The following is a 21,785-nucleotide window of genomic DNA, read 5'->3' as shown; positions in this document are numbered from 1 at the left end:
TGACCCTGTTGGACTTAAACTTCGACAGATCCACACACTGATGTCATGATGTTAATGATGTTTACTCTCATTTTAAGATATGTGTAGGAAACTGGAATTTTGTTGCAGTTGTCCCCCATTTTGTGCCCCATTTTTGACTCCTAGATGCTGGTTTTCGATGCTAACCAGACCTCAGTGCTCTCTACACTAATACAAGGTAAAATCTAATGTAACACAATTGGCAAGGACTTTAGTATCCCTATAAGTTCCTAGTAAATGGTGTAGGAAGCTGGCTCTTTATGTAGTATACAAAAAAGAGGTACACTGTGCAAAGAGTTCAGGTATCCCTTACAAGTGGACATGGGATCGTCTAGCAATCCCAAGGTGCTCTCTTGGGGGGTAGTGTGGTCGAGCAGCCTTAGGCTTATCAGAGAGGAGTTAAGTTATGTTATCATTTTTGTATAGCGCAGGGCTGCCCCAGCAAAGGGGTGTCCCAGCGCTGATCTCTGTCGGACAGAGGGGCAGAGCAGAAGCAGGTGGAGAAGTAGATTACTTAGGAAAAAGATACGTTTTTATAGCCTTACGGAATTCCACATGGTTTTGGATGCTTCTGATGTTCACCGGGAGGGAGTTTCAGAGTTAAGGAGCAAGCGCTCGGAAGGAGTGCCCTCCTGCCCTAGCTCTCTTGACCCGAGGGACAGACACCAGGTGCTGACCAAGCGAGCGCAGATGGCGGGTGGAAGTGTAGGGTATGAGAAGATCCTCTAGGATATCGGGGTTTGGGCGTTCAGTATTCTATGGGAGATGCACAGAGCTTTAAAGTAGATTTGTTTCTCCACCTGGGGCCAATGAAGTCTGCAGATGAAGTCAGAAGTAGAGCAGGTTCTGGGCATACTGAAGAGCAGCCGAACGGCAGCGTTCTGTGCCCTTTGTAGACGCTGTATCTCTGCTCTGTTGGCCCCTAGATACAAAGAGCTAGTGTAATCCAGCCTGGATTGCTCAGTGGCCTGGATAATAACCTGACGGGTGTTTGCATCTAAAAAACCTAGCATGGGTTTGAGACTGCTTAGGAGCCCAAAACAGACTCCAGCTGCCACCTTTGTTTGTGCCTGGAAGGTCAGTGCTGAATCCACTCATACGCCCAGGTTTTTGACCGTCTGTCTGGGGGCAGGCGGGGGGCCTAGGGTGGATGGTCACCAGAGCTCAATCCACAGATGAGTGTTTTTTCCCACCAACAGGATCCCAGATTTGCTGGCATTCAATTGAAGACAGTTAGATGTCATCCAGTCCGCAATAGCTGTTAAATCCTCTGTAAATTGTAGTGCGTCCTGTGTGGGGTTGTCAGATAGCATGACCACTAACTGTCTATCATCCACATAAGAGACCACGGTCGGGCCCTGTTCTTAGCGACTGCTGCCAGGGGTTGGATTTAAATATTAAATAAAGTCGGCCTCAGAGCAGAGCCTTGAGGAACCCCACATGACTCATTGAGGTGATCTACACTAATTTCTAAAAATAGCTCTTATCTTAGTATGATTTTTGGCATCAAGATCATCAAAAGTAAGTACATTTCGGGATAAAAATGTTTGTGGTTTTCAAAAAGTGACACTTAGTGCAATTTCTGAAGCACTAATGAACCTGTTCGCAGTGTGGGCTACAACCCCCTCACTGAGAGGGAGGAGCTCAGGGATGTTTTAGTTGTGAAAATCAAGAGGTATACTACCACCTTTAGATGAGCCGGGTGTAGAGGAAGAGTGTGAGAAAGAAAGTGGTTGTGAGATTAAAACTAACTACCTTGTATTTTGAAAAACAATTTTAATAGAACATCCAGGGGTCAGGGTTAAAAATGTAAAAAAATAAAGACCATAAAACCGGGAAGCCTAATTATTTAGTGTGCTAAGGATACCATTGATTTAGCTTCTTCTGTGACTTTGTGCCGGCACGCTTGGCTTCATACCTCTGGGTTCTCGAAAGCAGTCCAATCCACTTTAGCAGACATGCCTTTTGATGCCCTCCATTTATTTAGTACCCAGGCAGACACTGCTATGCGACGGTTTCAAGACAGTTGGATGGTGCAGACCCTTAGCTGTTTTGTCTTCTGTTAACCTACGTTGTTCCCTACGTTGTTGTTCTGTAGCTGGGTTGTTCACGCTCAGCGTGTTTTGATAGGTGGTTTCACTGACTCACATCTGCATTGTGTACACTTTTGGAGTACCCCCATGTGTTCTGCTCTGAATAGTAGGTAACACAGGGTGGTGTTCCTGCTAATTCAGGTCTTCTTCTTTTTTGTATTTACACTGTTGACGACAGGTTGTGACCCTGTGTGGTCTATTACCTATTGAATAGGTTTTTCTGTTATCTCTGCTGGAGGTTTCCTTCCCCAAGAGATCTTTTTTTTCGGTGGTATTTCTTGAACGAAGATCGATTACCTGTGTTATCTGTTCTTGGGTGCATTTGTGGTAGGCATGTTGCTGTTCTTGTTACTAATTTGCTATCCCTTAAGAGATTCTGTGGCTTGTTTTCCTTTTGTGGCTGGCTGATGAGGGTTGATATCCCAAAGCCGGTCCCAGGATGCTTGTTTCCAGTCCAAGAAGGTCCTGTGCTGGCAGTTGGCAGGACAGTTCCCATGGGTTAGCAGGGTCGAGACTGATTTGCATATGGCTGAGTCCAAACTGGACTGATGTAGTGAGCAAAATATTGATGGATTAAACCCAGATCTGTGACTGAGTGTTTGAAAAGTTTCAACACTCCGTTAATCATTTTATTTCTTTATTTTAACTATTTCAAATGAACCTCAGCCTCCATTGAATTTGAGACCTCCTGTAAATGCCTTGGTTTACTTTTTGTTTGTGGCCACTGTTTGCTATGGACACAGGCCATTTTTTAGTCCCAATGACACTGTCAGCTGTTTTTTCAGCTTGAACACACATCTAGGTAAAGCATTCTGGATTTTTGAAGGTAATGATTTTCTTTGGGATTATAAGGTAGGCAAAGTGCCCCTTTTTGACATGGTCACCCCGGCATTTTGGCTGGTAATTGATGCAATTTAGACCGTGCACTGGGTTCCTGCTATCTAGGTCCTCAGTGCCATATCTCTCTCCCTGAAACTGTAAAATTGTTCCCCCAAATGGCAATACCTTTAGCACCCCTGTAAGTCCCTTGTAAAAGGTACCTCGGGTACCTAGGGCAGGGGTACTAAAGAAGGACCTTAAAGGCTGCCACATGTATTTTCCCTCCCTAAGGGACCCCTCAGCCCACTCATGAAAACTGCATGGATGATATGGTGCAGTGAAAAGTGAAGACACGACCTGGCACACTTCCTGTGTGCCATGCCTGCAGACATTGTATGGAATATAGGTAAGTCACCTCTCACAGCCAGGTACACTGTACTACATGTGTGGACATACCTGCATGAGCAGATATGCCCCTGTGATGTCTAAGGTGATTCTTGGAAATTGCAAATGGACAGGGAAGCCATTTTGAGTACATATGCTGGACACTGGTATTTACAAGTTAACCAGCTACATGATGGCTTCATTGAAATGAGAGATGTTTGGTATCAAACATCTCGTATTAATAAGCCCACACCGATGCCAGTGATGAATATATTAATATATGCACCCAGATGGCACTTTAGAGATGCCCCCTGATAACCTACAAACTACTAGTGCTCTAGCCAACTGGTGTAGAAAAGCCTGCCACCACAGACCTGTTTCTGACCCCCTGCAGGTGAGAGCCCGTGCTCTCTGAGGGCCAGAGGTGTTGTCACCTCCTCCAAGCAGGATGGCTAAGTGATCAGCATATCAAGGCAGGAGGCTTCAAAGGCCTCTGCCACCTTTGATATGCGACCCAAGGCTTCCCCAGACAGGGGAAATGCCACACCCTGCCCAGGGCCCATTTGGCACCACGACAGGCAGTAAAATAAACTAATCTGAACCGTGCTAATTCCACCCCTAAGATGGGCTTCCTGATGTGGACACAACCTTAGAAATTCCACCATCTTAGTTTTGGCAGAATTAGGCTCTCTGGGTCAGGGTTATGCCCACTTCCCACAGGACGTTGTCCTATAGAGAGGGTGTAGACATCCTAAAGAGAAGTAGCCCATTAGATATTACCGGTCAATTCTCGTAACTCCCCTAAACTGAGTATTCAGGCGGCACCCCTGATGCCAGGAACTCTGATTCTACAAACCCAGAAGAAAAGGACAAAGAAGAGCAGCAGAAACAAGAGCTGAAGACTTGCTGTGGACGTTTTTGGCGCCAAACCCTGCCTGCCTGCACCAGTCTCGACTGTCATGAAGAAACTGCCTCGTTCTGCTGCTGAGCATCTGCATCTGCCAAGAACCCCAGGATTTTGCCAACCCTTCGCAAATTGTCAGCAATCTCCCTTGGAATAGAGGAGCTACTCCCCAGCAGTCCGCAGGCACCCTTCAGCATAGTATGATTTACCATGCAGCCACTCCCCGTTCACCCCGACACAGCAGCCGCCCAGGAAGAGGTCACTGTGCTCCAGAAGGTGAGATCCGTCTCCCTGCCAAGTGAGAAGGTGCCAGAACCAGCTGGAACCTCACAGCTCCAATACCCAGGGCACCAGACTCCTTGCAGCAAAGCAAACAAAGCCTGTTTGAATCCAATCTGGACTCCAACGACACCAAAAACGAGATGTCATTGAGGGACGTCAGCACTGCAGATACCCACTCCCAGAGTGGCCCAGCTGTCTGGATTTTTGCACCCTCAACCGGCAAGATGGACAACTGCAAGGACCTGCGACACATCTGCCCAACCAACCTATCCACACTACACCCGAGCGCTGCAGCCTGGGTTCCCAAAAACCAACTGTGCTTTCTTGCTCACAGGCCACTTGTGAACCAAGCCCACCGTTGGGAGCTACAAGACTTGTCCCCAAGTCCTCCTCTGCAGCCTGTTTCTAGGTCCCCCCCCCTTTGGTGTAGCACTCAAAGCTACCAACCCAACTTGCACTGCTGCACCTGGACGCCCCACGGCAGGTAACGAGCAACCGTTTGTGGTTCTTTGGAACTTGCCATCCCACCACCTTAAGTCCTGAAAAGGACTGTGGGATCTACTTTCATGGTTACCCTCACTTTTTGCTGGTGTCAGTATGCTTTTTTGACTAGTCTTACTGTGATCCTACCACTCAGTACCCCAGTCACTGTGTTTCCTTCCTAAGTTTGACTTTGTAAGTAGTTTTGTACCTCCACATTTGGCCACTGGTGTAACCCTATTATATGGTACTGAGGTACCCAGGGCATAGGTACACCAGGGATCTCCCATGGGCTGCAGCATGTATAATGCCATCCATGAGAGACAACTCAAGCACTGACTACAGGCCTGCCATTGCAGCCTGTGTAAGCCTTTGCTAGCACCACTTATGACAGATATACGTTTTCTTTATGTCTGAGGTCACTACTAACAAACCTATAAGTCTCCCCTAAGGCAGGCTGTTCAGTCCTGAAGGCAGGGTGCTGGGTTATAAGTGTGTGGGTGCCTCTGCATGAACAGGACACCCCTACAAACCCCAGAGTCGATTCTCTAAGGCTTTGTGAGTGCCTTTAGCCATTTTGATGCATATAGTGGCCATCTGTCACTACGCGATGGCAAACTGTATAGTGGCTGTGGCGAACCTCGGCATGTTTGGCATCAAACATGTTGGAATCATACCCCAACACCTTTACCAGTGTTGTAGGTATGATTCCATGCTCTGGGGGGCTCCTGCGGGAAGCCCCCAGTGCTCCAGGTAACAGCCTTTCAGGGTCTGCTAGCAAACTAGTGCCGTTGCCGACCACAGACCCGATTCTGCCCTTCTGCTGCTTAGCTGAGCTCGAGTAGAGGAGGGTGGAACAATAGGTTTCCTGTCACAGGGTGGTGTGGCCACCTCCATGGCAGGACTTAGTGTATTGTTCTGGGGGGGGGGGGGGCAATTGCCAGCGCCAACAGACTGCTTTTAAGGGCACATTTGGTGCCCTCCTCACATACTCCGGTTTGAGGCAGTTAAGGGAACCCTTGGCTCCTGCTCGGGTGCAAAACTGGATAAAGGACATGGAGGTATCCTCCCCTCTGTCCATCCTCTCCTCTGGGAGGGACCCTTGAGTCGTCCTAACCACTTTCCTAGGGAATTTAAGGACTTACCTGCGGGTGGGTGCTCAGATTCGTCGTGAGACAAGACTCAAGCCTGAAACCATGTCACTCTTCGGCCGCCTGGATACTTGGACTCCGCTGGACTTAACCTGGAACCGAAACTGCATCACGGAAAACTCCTGCTGTTCCTGGCCCCACTGTTCTGCAAGTCTTCTTCGTCGCCTGTGTCTGTGTTTCTTCAAGGATCTTCAACTAACCTGGGGGCATCAAGGACACCCAAAGTAATCTCCCTCGGAGTGAACGAGTCACTCCCCTGCATTTGCAGGTACGACAATGAAGTTGACCGGTCTGCTGCCCCTGATGTCCCACTGACTTCAAAAGGCTCAGCAACACATGTGGTGGTTCTGCATCTTCCCTAGAGGTCCTACCTGTCCTCTCTGCAATTTTGAGGCCTGTATCCCTCATCTGAACCGCTGGGAACAAACCCCTGTGAACCACTTCGACTTCCCATTTCCAAATGCTTGTTGGCTCTGCACTCCAGAGATCTTTGGGCTTCAAGAAGCTCCAGCCTCCAGCATCTTTTCCTGCCAAGTACAGCATCTTCACTGCATCCTGTGCATTGTGCATCTTCATCTTTGTTGAGCTGCTCAAGGTCCTATTGCGACTCCTGTGCTTTCAGCCTGTGGGTCCTCTTGAGGGTCTTCTCCTGCTTCAGTGGGCTCCCCTGCTTGCTAGGGGTCTACTCTGACTCCCCTGCTTGTGGTGAATCCCTTGGACCTTGCTGATCCCAACGTTGCTCCTTCTGCCCTTTCCACACCTGTTGCAGCTGCCAAGGCTTGTTGGTGCTCCCGCCGGACACCAACCCCCTGGTTCTCGACTTCTGACATGGGACAGCTCATGCACAGCTCCTGGTATTCCTCAGCATAGTCCTCGCAGCTACAGCGACAAGGTCACCGTCCTCACTCCTGAATGTTCCGACATCGGTGGGCATTGCTCTTCCGTGCCTCCTTATCACCTCAGAGTGGCATAGACTCTATCCCCTCTGCTTGTAGGTTCTCCTCTTCAATAATCCACCATTGAATTCCATCGGACTCTTAAAGAGTCTTATCCAGCGGCATCTTTTCTGCAGTCCTCCATTGTGATCTACGGTGGTTTCCGATGTCACTTCGCACCTTTGCACCCGGCTTCCCTTATGTAGGTATCCTGGTTCCTGGGGTATCCACGGGTGAGGTGACTCTCTAACCTTCTGTCTACCACGGGTCTTCTTCAGGGACCACTAGGAAGGGTCCTTCTTCTTCAGAACTTCAACCGCGACTTTCCTGTTGACTTCTATTGAGTACACCGCTGCCTCCGTGGGGTTCCTGGGTACTTACCTTGGGTGGTTCCTTGTGTCCTTAGCTCTTCTGAGTCTCCTGGTCCAAGTCACGACTTCGGTCGCTGTTCGTATTCTACTTCTTTAGTTTATGGTTTGGTCTTCCCCTGGAGACCACTGTGTATTGTGCTTACTTACCTATTTGCAATTAAAGAATTGTTGTGCATTTGTGTTGATATCTCCGGAGAGATATACCGATGTGTTAGTGAGTGTTGTGTAATAAATAGACATTTTTATATATACACTGTGTGGTTCTTTTTTGTTTAATCTACACTACATGATTAGATCTGGTAAAACAAGCTGCTTAACACTCCTCCTGGATAAGCCTGAAGGCTGCTCTCTACAGCTACCACTTAGAGAGCTTTCTATTCTTGTCTAAGACCACTAAAATCACCATAAGGTTTGCCTGGATTAGTGCAAGGTGCTTCACTTAACAGCCTCCTACAGGGACCCCGGAAAGCAGCTGTAACTAACTGTATGCAGTATATGCCTTTTTCTCCCATAGGAACATTTTACTTACCTGTGAAATTCGATTTTTTAAAACATACTTACTTATTTACGAAGTTCTTGGTGTTCAAATGTATATAAAAATGTTTTATTATTCTAATTCGGTCTCGGATTTATTCTTTGAATGTGTCATTTATTGCTTCAGTGAGTACAACAAATGCTTAGCACTAACCTCTGATAAGCCTAACTACTCGCCCACACTGCCAGAAAAGAGAGCATTTAGTGTTATCATGTTTGCCTCTTTAAACCGATGGGAGTCACCTGGACTCTCTGCACAGTGTACCTCGTTTTGGTGCACAATTTAGAGAGGCAGCTTTCTACATTGGGTTTGATCTCTAAATCAATATGCAGGAATATTGTTGGGAGATCCTGCGGTAGACCCACTAGAGATCTCATAAATGTATTATCCATAGATGTTAGCTGTGTTAATCTTTTGTTTCCCACCAGCTCTGCCTCATAAAGGCCCCACCCAATGCTTGTATATTTTGTATAGTTGTGAAACAGACCTAGAGGATGTAGACTTACACCCAAGTCATCAAACTCCTTCACTTGTTTTAAACCTAGGGTTCCCAAAGCGTAATTCTCCCCCTCCCCCACCTGCCTGAAATGATTTATGAGGATTGAGGGACATAAATTTGGTTTGGGGCGATTAATCTCTAAACCTCGAGTATTACAAAATTCCCCAAGCTTCATTCCGAAGCATCTGAGCATCCCTAGGTGTTATGGAGAAGAGGAGTGTGTCATCTGCGAAGAGAAGTGCAGGCATTCTTCAACCAGCTACTACGGGGGAATCATTTGTACAGTTGTTAAGATGACTGACTTCCTTTATATATAGAGAATAATGTAGGTGCCATGACGCATCTCTGTTGCACCCCCCCTATCTAATGTGATGCCTCAGTCAAATTGCCCTGGTGCCCCACCTCAGTTGGGCATAATTTTCATTATGCTTAGGTGTAATAACTCTTTGGAGTTTGAATGTTGGGTATGACAGCTGTACTTACTTTGCTTTTTTTTTTATCGAAGGTGAATTGGAATAAAGTGTTAGCTCTTGTCTAGAGGCACTTATGGAAGCCATAAGTTTTGGTTAAAGATTCTAGTTAAAATAGCTCTTGAAATAAATTATTTGCCACAAGTATGTTTTGTGATTAAAAATTATTTTGTAGTGTCTCGCTAATTGGTCATAGCTATGCGTTTGTGTGATAAACTGAGATTTGTCTACAGGATTGTAGGTGTTGTGGCAGACTAATTTGAACTCGTTTTTAAATTTTGTTTTTACTTTAAATGCCGGAGGCAAACCAAGGACCGCAGTTATATTTGGCTTTTCCCTATTTTTGAACGTGGCAATAGGATTTAGGATCCTAGAGAGATAAACTTAGTCATGTTATCAATAGCTTTAGGACATAGTCAGTATTGCTTACATGTAAAGTTACGTTTTTATATTTGTGACTGAATGCCTTGGAGTGACTTCCTCAGCTAGAAATTCTATGGGGTAGTATAGGGTGAGGTCCACCTTGCCTGACTCTTCTGTAGCCAAAATCTAAATGGAGCTTGTTGGCGGATAAGAAGTTATGTCGGCTGAATAGCTGTTTGAGGAAGTGTTTAATCTCTGATGTATGTTTCAAATGCAACTCTATTGCCACAGTACTCGGTACATTGCACTGTTTGTTAACAGGTGTTGCACATTTGATAGCAATTTTAAATAAAGAATAAAAATATACTTGCTAGATTTGTACTAACTGCCTTTTCACCCACATGTGCAGGTCCTGAACCCAAACCAAAGCTGAAAGGCGACTCGCGAACGTATCGTGTGTTCCTTGATCCCAACCAGTACCAGCAGGATATGACCAACAGCATTCAAAACAGTGCTGAGGATGTCTACGAGTCATTCAACCTAATCATGAGGCGGAAACCAAAGGAGAACAATTTCAAGGTAAGGAGGCTGATCTTCGTTTTATAATCCCTGCATCCGTCATATAGTACAGCCTTCTTCACATGGGGGGCATGGGACCACTTTTCAGTACGAGTTCTTTAATTCAGCCTAGCAGGTTCTGGCACCAGTTTCAGGATCTGTCACCTCTAGGTTCATAGTTCATATTAGAACATTAAAATGTTGGAAGCTCCATTGCAGACAATGGAGTGCTCCTTGCTTCTACGGGTCGTTAAAGGCAGAGCAACGTTCCAATGTACCTATTGGTGCAGGTCTTTTACTGTAGCAGTCTCTGCGTAGTGTTAATTCAGCATATGTGACTACCTTTAAGATGCTGCTGGCCTTTGTTTTTGGAGGGAGATTCATAACAATAATGTGTTAGATTATATCTCCCAAGATAATATTTAATACTGTTGTACCTGGCACAATATAACTGATTCACTGGCAACCCCACAATACACAGGATGGGTAACCCAGTATTAAGGGTCTTCTCTGAAAAGGATAATGGCCCCCTCTCACCTAAGTGACATTCTTTTTCTGAGCCCCTCCTAACTGTGGTAAAATCTAGTTCCACACATGCCTTCCACTCAAGCTCTTTATGAGGAAGAGACAATAAAGTGCCTATTCTCAAAGAGTAGTATCATATTAAAAAAGTGTCTGGGGTTGGAAGATACCTTACTGAATTTGTATTATTCTCTCCCTACCATGATTAAAACACGTGTGCAAGAATGGCTGTTCACTGCAGACCCCCAGCCTATTTTGTTAACATGTTCCTGCCTTCAGTCAAAGCCTATTCAGTGTGGTCCATTTGCCTGGACGGAGAACAATGGTTCCCTTGTTATCTCTAAGGGAGAAAGAGAGCAAAAGGGTACAGCTTGCCTGGTCTACTGACCTGTTAAAGATTTGGCACGTTTAACATTAGATAATGGTGTCAGGTTTATATCATGGCCCAATGGGACGCATACTTGCATCATCCTTTTCATGTATTTGACTTTAAACATGTGAGGGCACCCGTGGTCACTGCACAACCATCATACATAGCCCACTACCAAGGGACACATTGTCTATAGCGTCAACATCAGGTACTCGCCAGTTTTGGCCCTGCATGGCTGTAACCAGTGTTTTGATTGGTTTGGTTGAGAACATAAAATGTAATCAGTGAATTTGTAATGTGACCCATGTATCATTCTCAAACGAGCCATTCACTCTCATAGCACATCCTATATTTATCCATTCTCACCCCTTCCAGAACTAATCTTGCTGTCCACAAATCACTTGTCCAACTGAACTGTAGAGGGGAGGGCTAGAGCATTGGTATTAAGCTGCCTTTATGCGCTGTGGACATGTGATGTGTATCGTCATTGTGTCGCATCCATTCTCCCAGTCATATGCCAAAACCATCTTTAAAAGGGGGAGCTAGTTAAAACAGGGAAATGTTTATTTTGGCTTTTTTTTATGAATGTATGTATGTACCAGTTCTAACCAGTGTCATTGGTTCTATATATCTTTGCACATTTTCAAAATTATTCCATGTTGAAATCATTGCAGTGTTTGGTTATTGGATGTAATCCTATCTTGTATTAGCCAACTAAAAATCCACTTGAGGCAATATGTTTGACACTGCTGATTTAATGTAGAGGTCTCCCCTTGGAAGACGATGGGGAATATACTTGTAGATTGCAGTAAAGCTAGCAATAATAAAATACAAGAAAAATGCCACCTTCTAAGGTTAAAATATCTCTAGCTACCCTTTCAAAGTGCAAGTAATTTGCTGACTGTCTTCCTTGCAGGCTGTGCTGGAAACTATCCGCAATCTAATGAACACCGACTGTGTGGTGCCCGACTGGCTCCATGACATCATTCTCGGCTACGGGGACCCAGGCAGTGCACACTATTCCAAGATGCCCAATCAGATTAGCAGCCTGGATTTCAATGACACTTTCTTGAATATAGACCACCTTAAAGCTTGCTTCCCAGGCTGGAGCATCAAAGTAACTGTGGACGACCCAGCTCTTCAGAAGCCACCCTTTAGGTAAAGCCAATGATTTAAAATCTGATTTGGAAAAAAATTATTGTAGTCACATTTTTTAACCATGCTTTATATTTTGCTAATTTCAATTACTGTTTTTCTTACTTCTTTTCCTCTGTGCTTTCAAAAGCACCTTATTAATACTCATCAATCTAATTCTTTTGATGCACATGGCAGCTTTCAAAGTGTTTCCTTTTTAGAGCTGGCTGCAGACAGGTTTAGCTCGTTGCAGTTTCTATTACATGTACATCAAAGGTACAAAGATATATGCAAATGGTTGCTTGAGAGGGATGCTCTACGGTTCAGATTGTTAATCCTGAGTTGAAAACATCACGTCTGATAGAGATTGTATATGCCACCATTGGGATATGCCTCAGTGTTTCCTTGGTTCTTCTGTCTGTGAAGAGTGTCTGCTGCTATTTATGACTTGAGGAATTGGATATATTGCGGGTCTCTTTATGATCCTGCTGTGTGGAAGGCTGTAGAAGTACAGACTAGAAAGACTATGTAGATGTTTGTGGTTTTATGGCGCTCTATACAAGTCTACGTCTTGCAGCCTTCTGAAAATGTCACTAGTGTTGTTATTGTTCTTTGACTCACAAGCAGTCTAACCATCGGAGGGTCTGGTCCACGCCTGAACATGACACTGAATAGACAACAGGCCAACGCCAAACCAAACTAAACACCTACCTATATGTGGGCCAAAGCTTAGTGGGTTTCAAAACCAACAATGTATACTGTAATGAAGTTGGCTTCTGCAAGAACATCACTCTATCAAGTGCTAAAATACCCCAACCCTGTGGAAAGAGTGAACATAGCTTCCTATCCCTCCTCCCCTTTATCCCTGGGCAGCTCCATTGATTTATTCCTGCTTCAGGCCTCTTGCAGGGAATTTCCTTGACCTTTCTTTCCTTTCTGTCCGCATGCAGGCAAGCACTTTCGTTATGGTGCCTTTTTCAGAGCTTGTTGCGTTTATTTAAAATATCTTTTTTACTCGCAAGCTCATAATGTTTTTGTAATTAAAAGCAGTCTTTCGTAGAGTGCCTTTTTCCTAGAATGGAGAATTGCCTGTGATTTATACCTTACTGATCTGAAAGAAACACGTTAGTTAGATTCCTCACCTTAGAATATCCCCAGGCGTCAGACTGGATCCGGAAGATTTTTCGTCAGCAATACCCCTTGCGCGTCGCTAGGCGTCGTCTGCGGCTCCGCGTCCGTCGTCGGCGTCGTGCGCCGGGATGACGTCGTCGGAGTACTTAGACGCCGCCCTCGCGCGCTGACGTCAGTTCTTCTTTTTTCCGCGCCAGTAAGCGCAGATCCGGGAGAGCTACCCCTTTTAGTCTTTTTTGACTAAATCTTTTTGATCATTTTTGATCCTTGTCTGTCGACATCTGGTGCCGGTAGGATGCCTGGGTTCAAGGCTTGTGAAGATTGTCATCGACTGATGTCGGTGACCGATCACCACCGCCGGTGCCTCTACTGCTTAGGCCTCGACCACGACGCGGAGTCGTGCAACGACTGTCAGGCCTTGACTTCGAAGGCTAGGCGGGAGCGGTCCCGCAAGCTTCTCGAGCTTCGCCACTCGGCTCCGCGTCGTGCGCGATCCCGGTCCAGGAGGAGGTCCAAGGATCGCTCGCGGAGCCCGAGCCGACGCCACCATCGATCGTCGGGCTCCAAGTCGTCGGGTAAGTCCAAACACTCAAAGAAGTCCAAGAGACGACATCGCTCTTCGGACTCCCCTCGCCGGTCGCGCGACTCGGCCGAGGGTCCAAGTGGTTCCACCCCCGCGGCTCCGGCGGAGCCGCAGGTGCCGCGTCCGCCCCCATACCTTCCGGTCCCTGGGACTGACGCGGCGCCGGCGGAGATCAGTGCCTTCCTCTCGGCCATGAGGAGCCTGGCCCCGCCGTCGACGCCCGCTGGCGCGCCTTCGGGCCCCGCGGGCTCGACTGGGCGACCTCGCGTGCCGGCGGCTCCGGCCCCGGCGCCGTCGACGACTCCGGTCTCGACGCCGCAGGTCCCCGCGGGGCCCATGCCTGGACCCCAGTCGACGCCGGTTGACCTAGTCACTCCTCCACCGGCGCCGACGCCTGAACCACCGACGCCGTCACCGGCGCCGCCGACGCCTGTGACGCCGACGCCCCAGTTTAGCCCTCATCCGGACCCGACGCCGGCACGGCGTCCGCCGACGCCGCATCCGACGCCGCTAGAGACCTACCATCTCTACAGTCCGGTTCCGATCATTCCTCCTGTTTATCAGGAATCGGAAGAAGGGGGCGACTGGGAGGGGTTCGAGGACCCTCTGGCTGTTCAGTCACAGCTTTCTCAGGACTGGGCAGATGAACTGGGGGAGGCCAGCGGGCTGGACACCTCGCCAGACGCTGGATTCACTTCTCCTCCGACCGTGGCTTCGGAGGAGGGTGCAGCATTTTCTGTGGTGCTGCGCAAGGCGGCTGAGGCCCTTGGGCTCGAGTTGCCTGCCGTGGCTGTGAGGACCAACATCCTCACTGAGGTGCTTCAAACCTCAGCAAGCTCCACTGAGCCTCTGCTGCCGTTTAACGAGGCCCTCACTGACGTTCTGCAGGGCACCTGGTCCAAGCCCTCCACAGTTCCTCCTGTGGATAGGAACGTTGCCAGGCGCCACCGCCCTGCTCCGGGCGACCCCAGTTTCCTGTCCCAACACCCCACCCCCGAGAGTCTGGTTATCCAGGCCTCTACTTCCCAATCCTCCTTCCCGACCGCTCCGCCGGACCGGGATTCCAAGAGACTCGAGCAGTTTGGCAAGAAACTGTTCTCGTCCCTTAGTTTGGGCCTGCGGTCCTTAAATACCGCCTGTCTCTTGGACCGTTATTCCCATTCCCTGTGGGGTACGGTGGAGGACGTGCTGCCCCTGTGTCCGGAGGAGGTCCGGACGCATCTTACCCAGGCTCTGGCCGATGGGAGGGATGCAGCACGGCACGCCATAAGATGTGGGCTTGACACCACGGACTCGCTAGGTCGGGCGATTTCCACCACGGTGGCGCTCCGCCGCCACGCCTGGATGCGGTCCACGTCATTTTCCGGGGATGTCCAGAACACCCTCATGGACATGCCCTTTGATGGCACTCGCCTGTTTGGTGAGAAGGCGGACAGTGCGCTGAACCGCTTTAAGGACTCCCGGGGTACGGCCAAGTCCTTGGGCCTCTCGGCTCCGCGGGCGCACACCTCCGCTTTTCGCCCCTTTCGTGGCCAAGGAAGGGGCGCCTCCTCACGTCCGCAAAGCCACCAGCCGCAGAACCAACCTGCGCGCGGTCGTGGACGTGGCTTCCGCCGTGGCGGAAATGGAGGCCGACGTGGTCAGCCCACATCCACCCCGGCAGCATCCGCCTCAAAGCCTTCCTAGTCCGAGCTTTCAGGCCCATACCACGCCAGTGGGCGGCAGAGTTCGCCATCACCTGCTCCACTGGCGGTCCATAACATCGGACAGGTGGGTGCTGCAAATCGTCCGAAGGGGCTACTCCCTCCCATTCGAGACGACCCCTCCAGCCATGCCACCGCAGCACCACCGTATCTCGGGGGATCATTTGGATCTTCTCCGCGAGGAAGTTTCGGCTCTCTTGGCCAAGGGGGCCGTCGAGCGCGTTCCGAGTCCAGAAGTAGGTCGTGGTTGTTATTCCCACTACTTTCTGGTTCCCAAGAAGGGCAAGGGGGGCCTGCGCCCTATCTTGGACCTCCGGAACGTCAATGCCTTCCTCCGAAAGGAAAGGTTCAAGATGCTAACGTTGGCTCAGGTTTTAGCTGCCCTAGACCCTGGAGACTGGATGGTAGCGTTGGACTTGCAGGACGCATATTTCCATATCCCCGTCCTGCCGGCCCACCGGCGTTACCTGCGGTTCACGGTGGGCCAAGAGCACTTTCAGTTTACCGTGCTCCCCTTCGGCCTCACCAGTGCCCCTCGGGTGTTCACGAAAGTGATGGCGGTGGTCGCAGCTCATCTGCGCAGATCAGGGGTCCCAGTCTTCCCCTATCTCGACGACTGGTTGTTGAAGGCGGGCTCGCCCCAGGCAGTCGTCTCCCACCTCCAGACTACGGCGGATCTCCTGCATTTGCTGGGGTTTTCCATCAACGTGCCGAAGTCACACTTGAGTCCCTCTCAGAAGCTCCTCTTCATCGGAGCGGTTCTCGATTCGGCGCAGTTCCGGGTCCATCCACCGGAACAGCGGGTCCGGGATATACAGGCCCTGATTCCCATCTTTCGGCCTCTATCCCGGGTTTCGGTCAGGTTAGTGTTGCGGCTTCTGGGGCTGATGGCCTCCTGCATCCTACTAGTGCATCACGCCAGGCGGCGCATGCGGGCTCTGCAGTGGGACCTGAAGTTTCAGTGGGCCCAGCATCACGGCAACCTGTCCGACCATGTCTTGATCTCGGAGGGTACTGCACAGCAGTTGCAGTGGTGGCTCACGGACCGCGAGTGGGTCAAGGGCAAGAGCCTCTCCCTTCCCCAACCGGAGCATGTCGTAGTGACGGATGCGTCCCTCTTGGGATGGGGTGGCCATATGGGAGAGGCGGAGATCAGAGGCCTCTGGTCTCCGGCGGAGTCTCGTCTCCACATCAACCTGTTGGAGTTGAGAGCGATCCGGCTTGCACTGAAAGCCTTCCTTCCCTCTGTCAGGGGAAGTGTCGTGCAGGTGTTCACGGACAACACCACCGCCATGTGGTACTGCAACAAACAGGGCGGGGTGGGGTCGTGGACCCTTTGTCAGGAGGCTCTGCGCCTCTGGACATGGCTGGAACACCAGGGCGTCACCCTGGTGGTTCAACATCTGGCGGGCTCTCTGAACGCCAGAGCAGACGAACTCAGCCGCCGGTGCATGATGGATCACGAATGGCGTCTGAACTCCGAAGTGGTGCAAGGCCTCTTTCAGCAGTGGGGAGAGCCTTGGTTAGATCTATTCGCCACCGAAGAGAACGCGCAATGTCAGCAGTTCTGCGCGTTGGAATTTCCAAGGCGGCACTCGCTCGGCGACGCTTTTCGTCACGAGTGGAGTTGCGGTCTGTTGTACGCCTTTCCGCCTATACCACTTCTGCCCAGAGTGCTGAAGAAAATCAGGCACGACCGGGCCCAAGTCATCTTGGTGGCTCCGGATTGGGCACGAAGATACTGGTATCCCGAGCTACTCAGTCTGTTGACCGATCCCCCGATACGTCTGCCCCTTCGGGAGGATCTTCTGTCGCAGCAGCAGGGGACGGTCCTCCACCCGAACCTGTCCAGCCTCCACCTCCATGCGTGGAGATTGAGCGGCGGCAGTTGATGCCATTTGACTTGCCTCCTGAAGTCTGTGATATCATTCTGGCAGCCAGGCGTCCCTCCACAAAGTCGGTATACGCCTGCCGGTGGAACAAATTTGTGGCATGGTGCACAGCAAAGGCTGTGGATCCCCTTTCCGCCCCTCTTTCTGAGGTTCTCCTCTTCCTTCTTTCTCTTGCCCGGCAGGGCTCTGCCCTGGGCACCCTGAAAGGTTATCTTGCTGCCATCTCCGCCTTCTTGCGGCTTCCTGATCAGCCTTCTCTTTTCAAGTCCCCTGTGGTTACACGCTTTCTCAAAGGCATTACTCACACGTTCCCTCCTGTCCCTTTTGTAATGCCTCAGTGGGACTTGAATCTGGTTTTGACATTCCTGATGTGCGCTCCCTTCGAGCCTCTTCACAATTGCCCTCTTCGTCTTCTAACTCTAAAGACTGCTTTTCTGGTAGCCATCACCTCGGCTAGACGGGTGAGTGAGCTCCAGGCTTTATCTTCAAAGCCTCCTTTTCTATCTGTTCATCCGGACAAGGTTGTCCTTCGGCCTCGTCCCTCCTTTCTTCCTAAAGTGGTGACTCCATTTCACCTTGGGCAGTCTGTCACCTTGCCCACCTTCTTTCCGCCTCCGCATCCTTCCAAAGAGGAAGAGAGGCTCCACCGTCTGGACCCAAAACGTGCGCTCTCCTTCTATCTGGACCGCACAAAACAGTTCCGGGTGGACGACCAGCTTTTTGTTGGGTACGTGGGCGCTAAAAAGGGAAAAGCTGTGCACAAACGAACCATCTCTCGGTGGGTCGTTTTGTGTATCAAAATCTGCTATTCCTTGGCTAAAAAGGACCCTCCTGTTGGGCTGCGCGCCCATTCTACTCGGGCCACAGCGGCTACTACTGCCTTGGGACGGGGAGTCCCTTTGCAGGACATCTGTCAGGCGGCGACGTGGGCTTCGCTACACACGTTTGCCAGGCATTATTGCCTTGACAGCCAAGTCCGGAGGGATGGCTTCTTTGGCCGTTCTGTCCTCCAGGACTTTCTGGTGTGATCTTGGTTCGCAGACCCACCACCGGGGATGGTATTGCTTGGGTATCTATTCTAAGGTGAGGAATCTAACTAACGTGTTTCTTTCAGATGAACAAGTTACTTACCTTCGGTAACGATGTATCTGTAAGAAACATTAGTTAGTTAGATTCCTCACCGACCCTCCCATCCTCCCCGTTCTGCGAACTGACATCTAGGGTTAAGGTTGTCCTTTCAGGCCCCTAGATTTTATTTTTGGCACCAGTGTCGGTCTTTGCATGGCTCTGCGTTCCTGGCGCGGAAGGCTATGTACAAGAACTGACGTCAGCGCGCGAGGGCGGCGTCTAAGTACTCCGACGACGTCATCCCGGCGCACGACGCCGACGACGGACGCGGAGCCGCAGACGACGCCTAGCGACGCGCAAGGGGTATTGCTGACGAAAAATCTTCCGGATCCAGTCTGACGCCTGGGGATATTCTAAGGTGAGGAATCTAACTAACTAATGTTTCTTACAGATACATCGTTACCGAAGGTAAGTAACTTGTTCTGCAGCATAAGACCTTGATGGCAGCCCTCTTCTCCTAATGATGGATGTGTCACATGTCGGTCCCATATTGTTGCAGGATGAATGTTTCACGCTTGACTTCATATTTCCCTGCGTTGTCTTTTTCTTACACTACCGTGGAGTTTGCATTGAGTGCTGAAGTTTATGTTGTAGTCACTGTCTTGACATCTGCCCCCGATTGGTACTTATCAATAACGTATCTCTATACAAGCTAGTTATTTTTGTATTATTTGCTGTGCAGCACTAGACATTGCAATTTTTCCTTTGTATGGTGCAGTTCTCGAAATGTAATTTCCCTGTTAGTTACATTTACTGCATTAGATAATTTCTTGTGTTGTCTTTTTAGGTTGCTTAAAGCGTTCGCTATTCTGTTGACTTCATGTAATCCGTTCCTTAAGTAATAGTAGTAGTATTACAAAATATTAGTGGAGGGGGTTCAGCCTTACTTATACATTGACTTTGATGTATTTTTCAGTGTTTTGTGGTTTAGCCTTTTTGTAGATGGACTGTACTTCAAGGCTATCGATGGTTACTTGATTCCTTTTCTGATAGCTTTAGGTTTTGGCAGTAGTTCCTTTGTTAGACTGCAGACGTGACATGATATGTGGCTTATATATGAGAGCAAGTATTGATTGATGATATATTGCATTTTTTTTTAGGAGGTACATGCTGTTTGGATATCTTCGCGTTTCATAAAGGCATAATGCTAAACACAATTCACTTGATCGTTTGTTTGTTTCACTTTGCTGTGATAATGACTTGTTTGATTTACAGCCTTTTTATACACATAGGCTTTCTGTAAAATGTAACAAAAATACTGGTTCCTCTTGAAGTGTATGCTATTAAATTCACAACTTAAAATGCAAACTTGATCTTCAAATTCCTTTTTAGGTCTCGCCTAGTGACGCAGCGCATGCGCTGCTCGCTTGCAAGATCTACTGTCGCCGATTTTGCTTCGGAATGGGGGTGGAAGCTTCATCCATGCTTCTGATTGGCACGGGTCAAACATGCCTGCTTTTCATTGGAAGGAAGGCATGTTCTGTTCCCTCCCCGTTTCCTGCTCGCCGTGCCTGCCCGAGATGTGCACGCTTATGGCGTCTCTTTTGCTCGCTGCGTTTCAGCACAACCCGCGCATGGTGCGCTTTCACTTTCTTTTGTGTGGCGCACTTTCACTTTCCCGAGTTTTGCAGGCGTATCTTTGGCTAGCGGCGTTTCAGCACAACTATTTACTAGGGCTCAGCTTAGCACGTGCCGTCCTGGTGCACACAACATTGTGGTGCTTGCTCTGTGTGCGCTGATGCACGTATGTTTGCATGTCTGTGTGCACACGTACCTGTTTCGGTTTTGCTTTGTGAACCTGGACGTCACTGGTCCGACCGCACGTGCTTCTTTCAGTGTGTGTGCACGATACACGCCACCCCTTTTGCTTTGTCAATGCTTGTTGTAGTGTGCGATTGAGTGCCGCTTTCTCCGATATCAGTCTTCCTGCCTTTGTTGATTTTAATTACACGCCGCGGAGCTGATTGGAATTGATTTTAGCAGTGATTTAGAAACATCCCTCCTGGTGAACGTTGTCTTCAGAATTACCTGTCAGTGGCTCAATGTGAAATGGAAACTTCACCTCTGAGCAGGGGTTAAAGCGAGACCCTGCGGCGCATGGCGGCCGGGCCCCCACTCTCAAGGGGGGGGGGGGTGGGCTCCTTTCAACTCAAGGCCTAAGAATGTCTGTGGCACACGGAAGTGTGGGGCCGCGGCCACGTTCAGAGGGAGGCTGCATCGTTTCCTTGCAGTATGTGCGTATTGGCCGGGGAAGGGGGGGGTCAGCAGTTCATGCACAATGTTGGTGCTCTGCATGGCCCCCCCCGCTTAACAACTCTGCTTCCCTAGGTGTCATTGATTTAAATAAACAACCATTACTGCTACCCATTTTAATCCTTCTCTGTTTGGAGGGGGGGTGCGTTGACCCTGCCAGATGCTAACTTCTTCTGACCTGCAAGTCGCTCCTAGTGTCAGCAGGTGCTCACCTCGCAGAGACATCTTGCCGAATCGTAGAGACCTTTACCTAACTTTTCAGGACATGGGAATGCCTTTAATTATGGCACTGCATCGAGTTAGGTGCGTAGGTCGCATCTGTCTGCAGTGTGACTCTCGGCATGTCCCCTCCACCACCCCTGCAAGACTGAGGCACCAGGATTTCACGCGTGTTCACAGTGAATGGCGCATGCGCTTTGTTAAACAGATCCCGGCTGCTTCCAGTCCTGCAGCTAATTCTGGACAGCCACCGCCCGGAGTATCAAAAAGCGCCGCGATGACGCGCTACGCAAACCCTATTTAACCATAACAGCTTCTGAAACTACAGGCCCCAGAATGCAAAGCCAGGATTGGCTGAACATTGCACACCTGGGCTGGGGTAACGTTGTCTTCCCTGATCGTCTTTTTCCACTTTCTATATCTTGTTCTCACACACTTCATTCATCTCACTTCTCCGTTTCCCTTTCTGTGCGCCTCGTGTTCTGTCTTCCCTGTGTTTTTCACCCCCTGGTCATCTTCCTGTTCACACACCTGTTCGCTCTCATTTCACGTCTTCGCTATTGTCACACGTCTCCCTTTCTACCCTATTTTCCCTTATCACTCCTCACATGTATCCCTTTTTTCTGTCGTTTTGTCTCCCTGTCTTTCACTGTCTGTTCGTCGTCCCCTCTAATCCAGTTCCTCTCTGCCTTTCTTTTCGCATCTCCAAGTTTCAGCTCTTCTCTCGCCCTCTCTTCTCTTTGCTTTTCTCTTCTCTTTGCTTTTCTCTTCTCTTTGCTACTCTCTTGTCCTTGCTTCTCTCTTGTCCTTGCTTCTCTCTTATCCTTGCTTCTCTTGTCCTTGCTTCTCTCTTGTCCTTGCTTCTCTCTTCTCCTTGCTTCTCTCTTCTCCTTGCTTCTCTTTTGCTCCTTGCTTCTCTTTTCTCCTTGCTTCTCTCCTGTCCTTGCTTCTCTCTTGCTCCTTACTTCTCCTTGCTTGTCTCCTGCCC

At 49.2% G+C, this 21,785-nt stretch overlaps 1 protein-coding gene across 2 annotated transcripts in view; it reads left to right on the top strand.

Annotated features, from left to right (window-relative positions):
- AQR (aquarius intron-binding spliceosomal factor) overlaps positions 1 to 21,785 on the top strand; it is a 396,399-nt gene that overhangs the window by 115,721 nt on the left and 258,893 nt on the right. For both annotated transcript variants that reach the window (XM_085627198.1, XM_085627199.1), the window contains exons 19-20: positions 9,714 to 9,883; positions 11,671 to 11,912. In XM_085627198.1, the coding sequence (XP_085483324.1) occupies positions 9,714 to 9,883; positions 11,671 to 11,912 (412 nt within the window). The remainder of the gene's footprint in view (positions 1 to 9,713; positions 9,884 to 11,670; positions 11,913 to 21,785) is intronic.

Source organism: Triturus cristatus, chromosome 9 (genome assembly GCF_964204655.1).
Source record: "Triturus cristatus chromosome 9, aTriCri1.1, whole genome shotgun sequence".
Lineage (NCBI taxonomy): Eukaryota > Metazoa > Chordata > Amphibia > Caudata > Salamandridae > Triturus > Triturus cristatus.
This window is presented reverse-complemented; position numbering and strand designations above follow the sequence as displayed.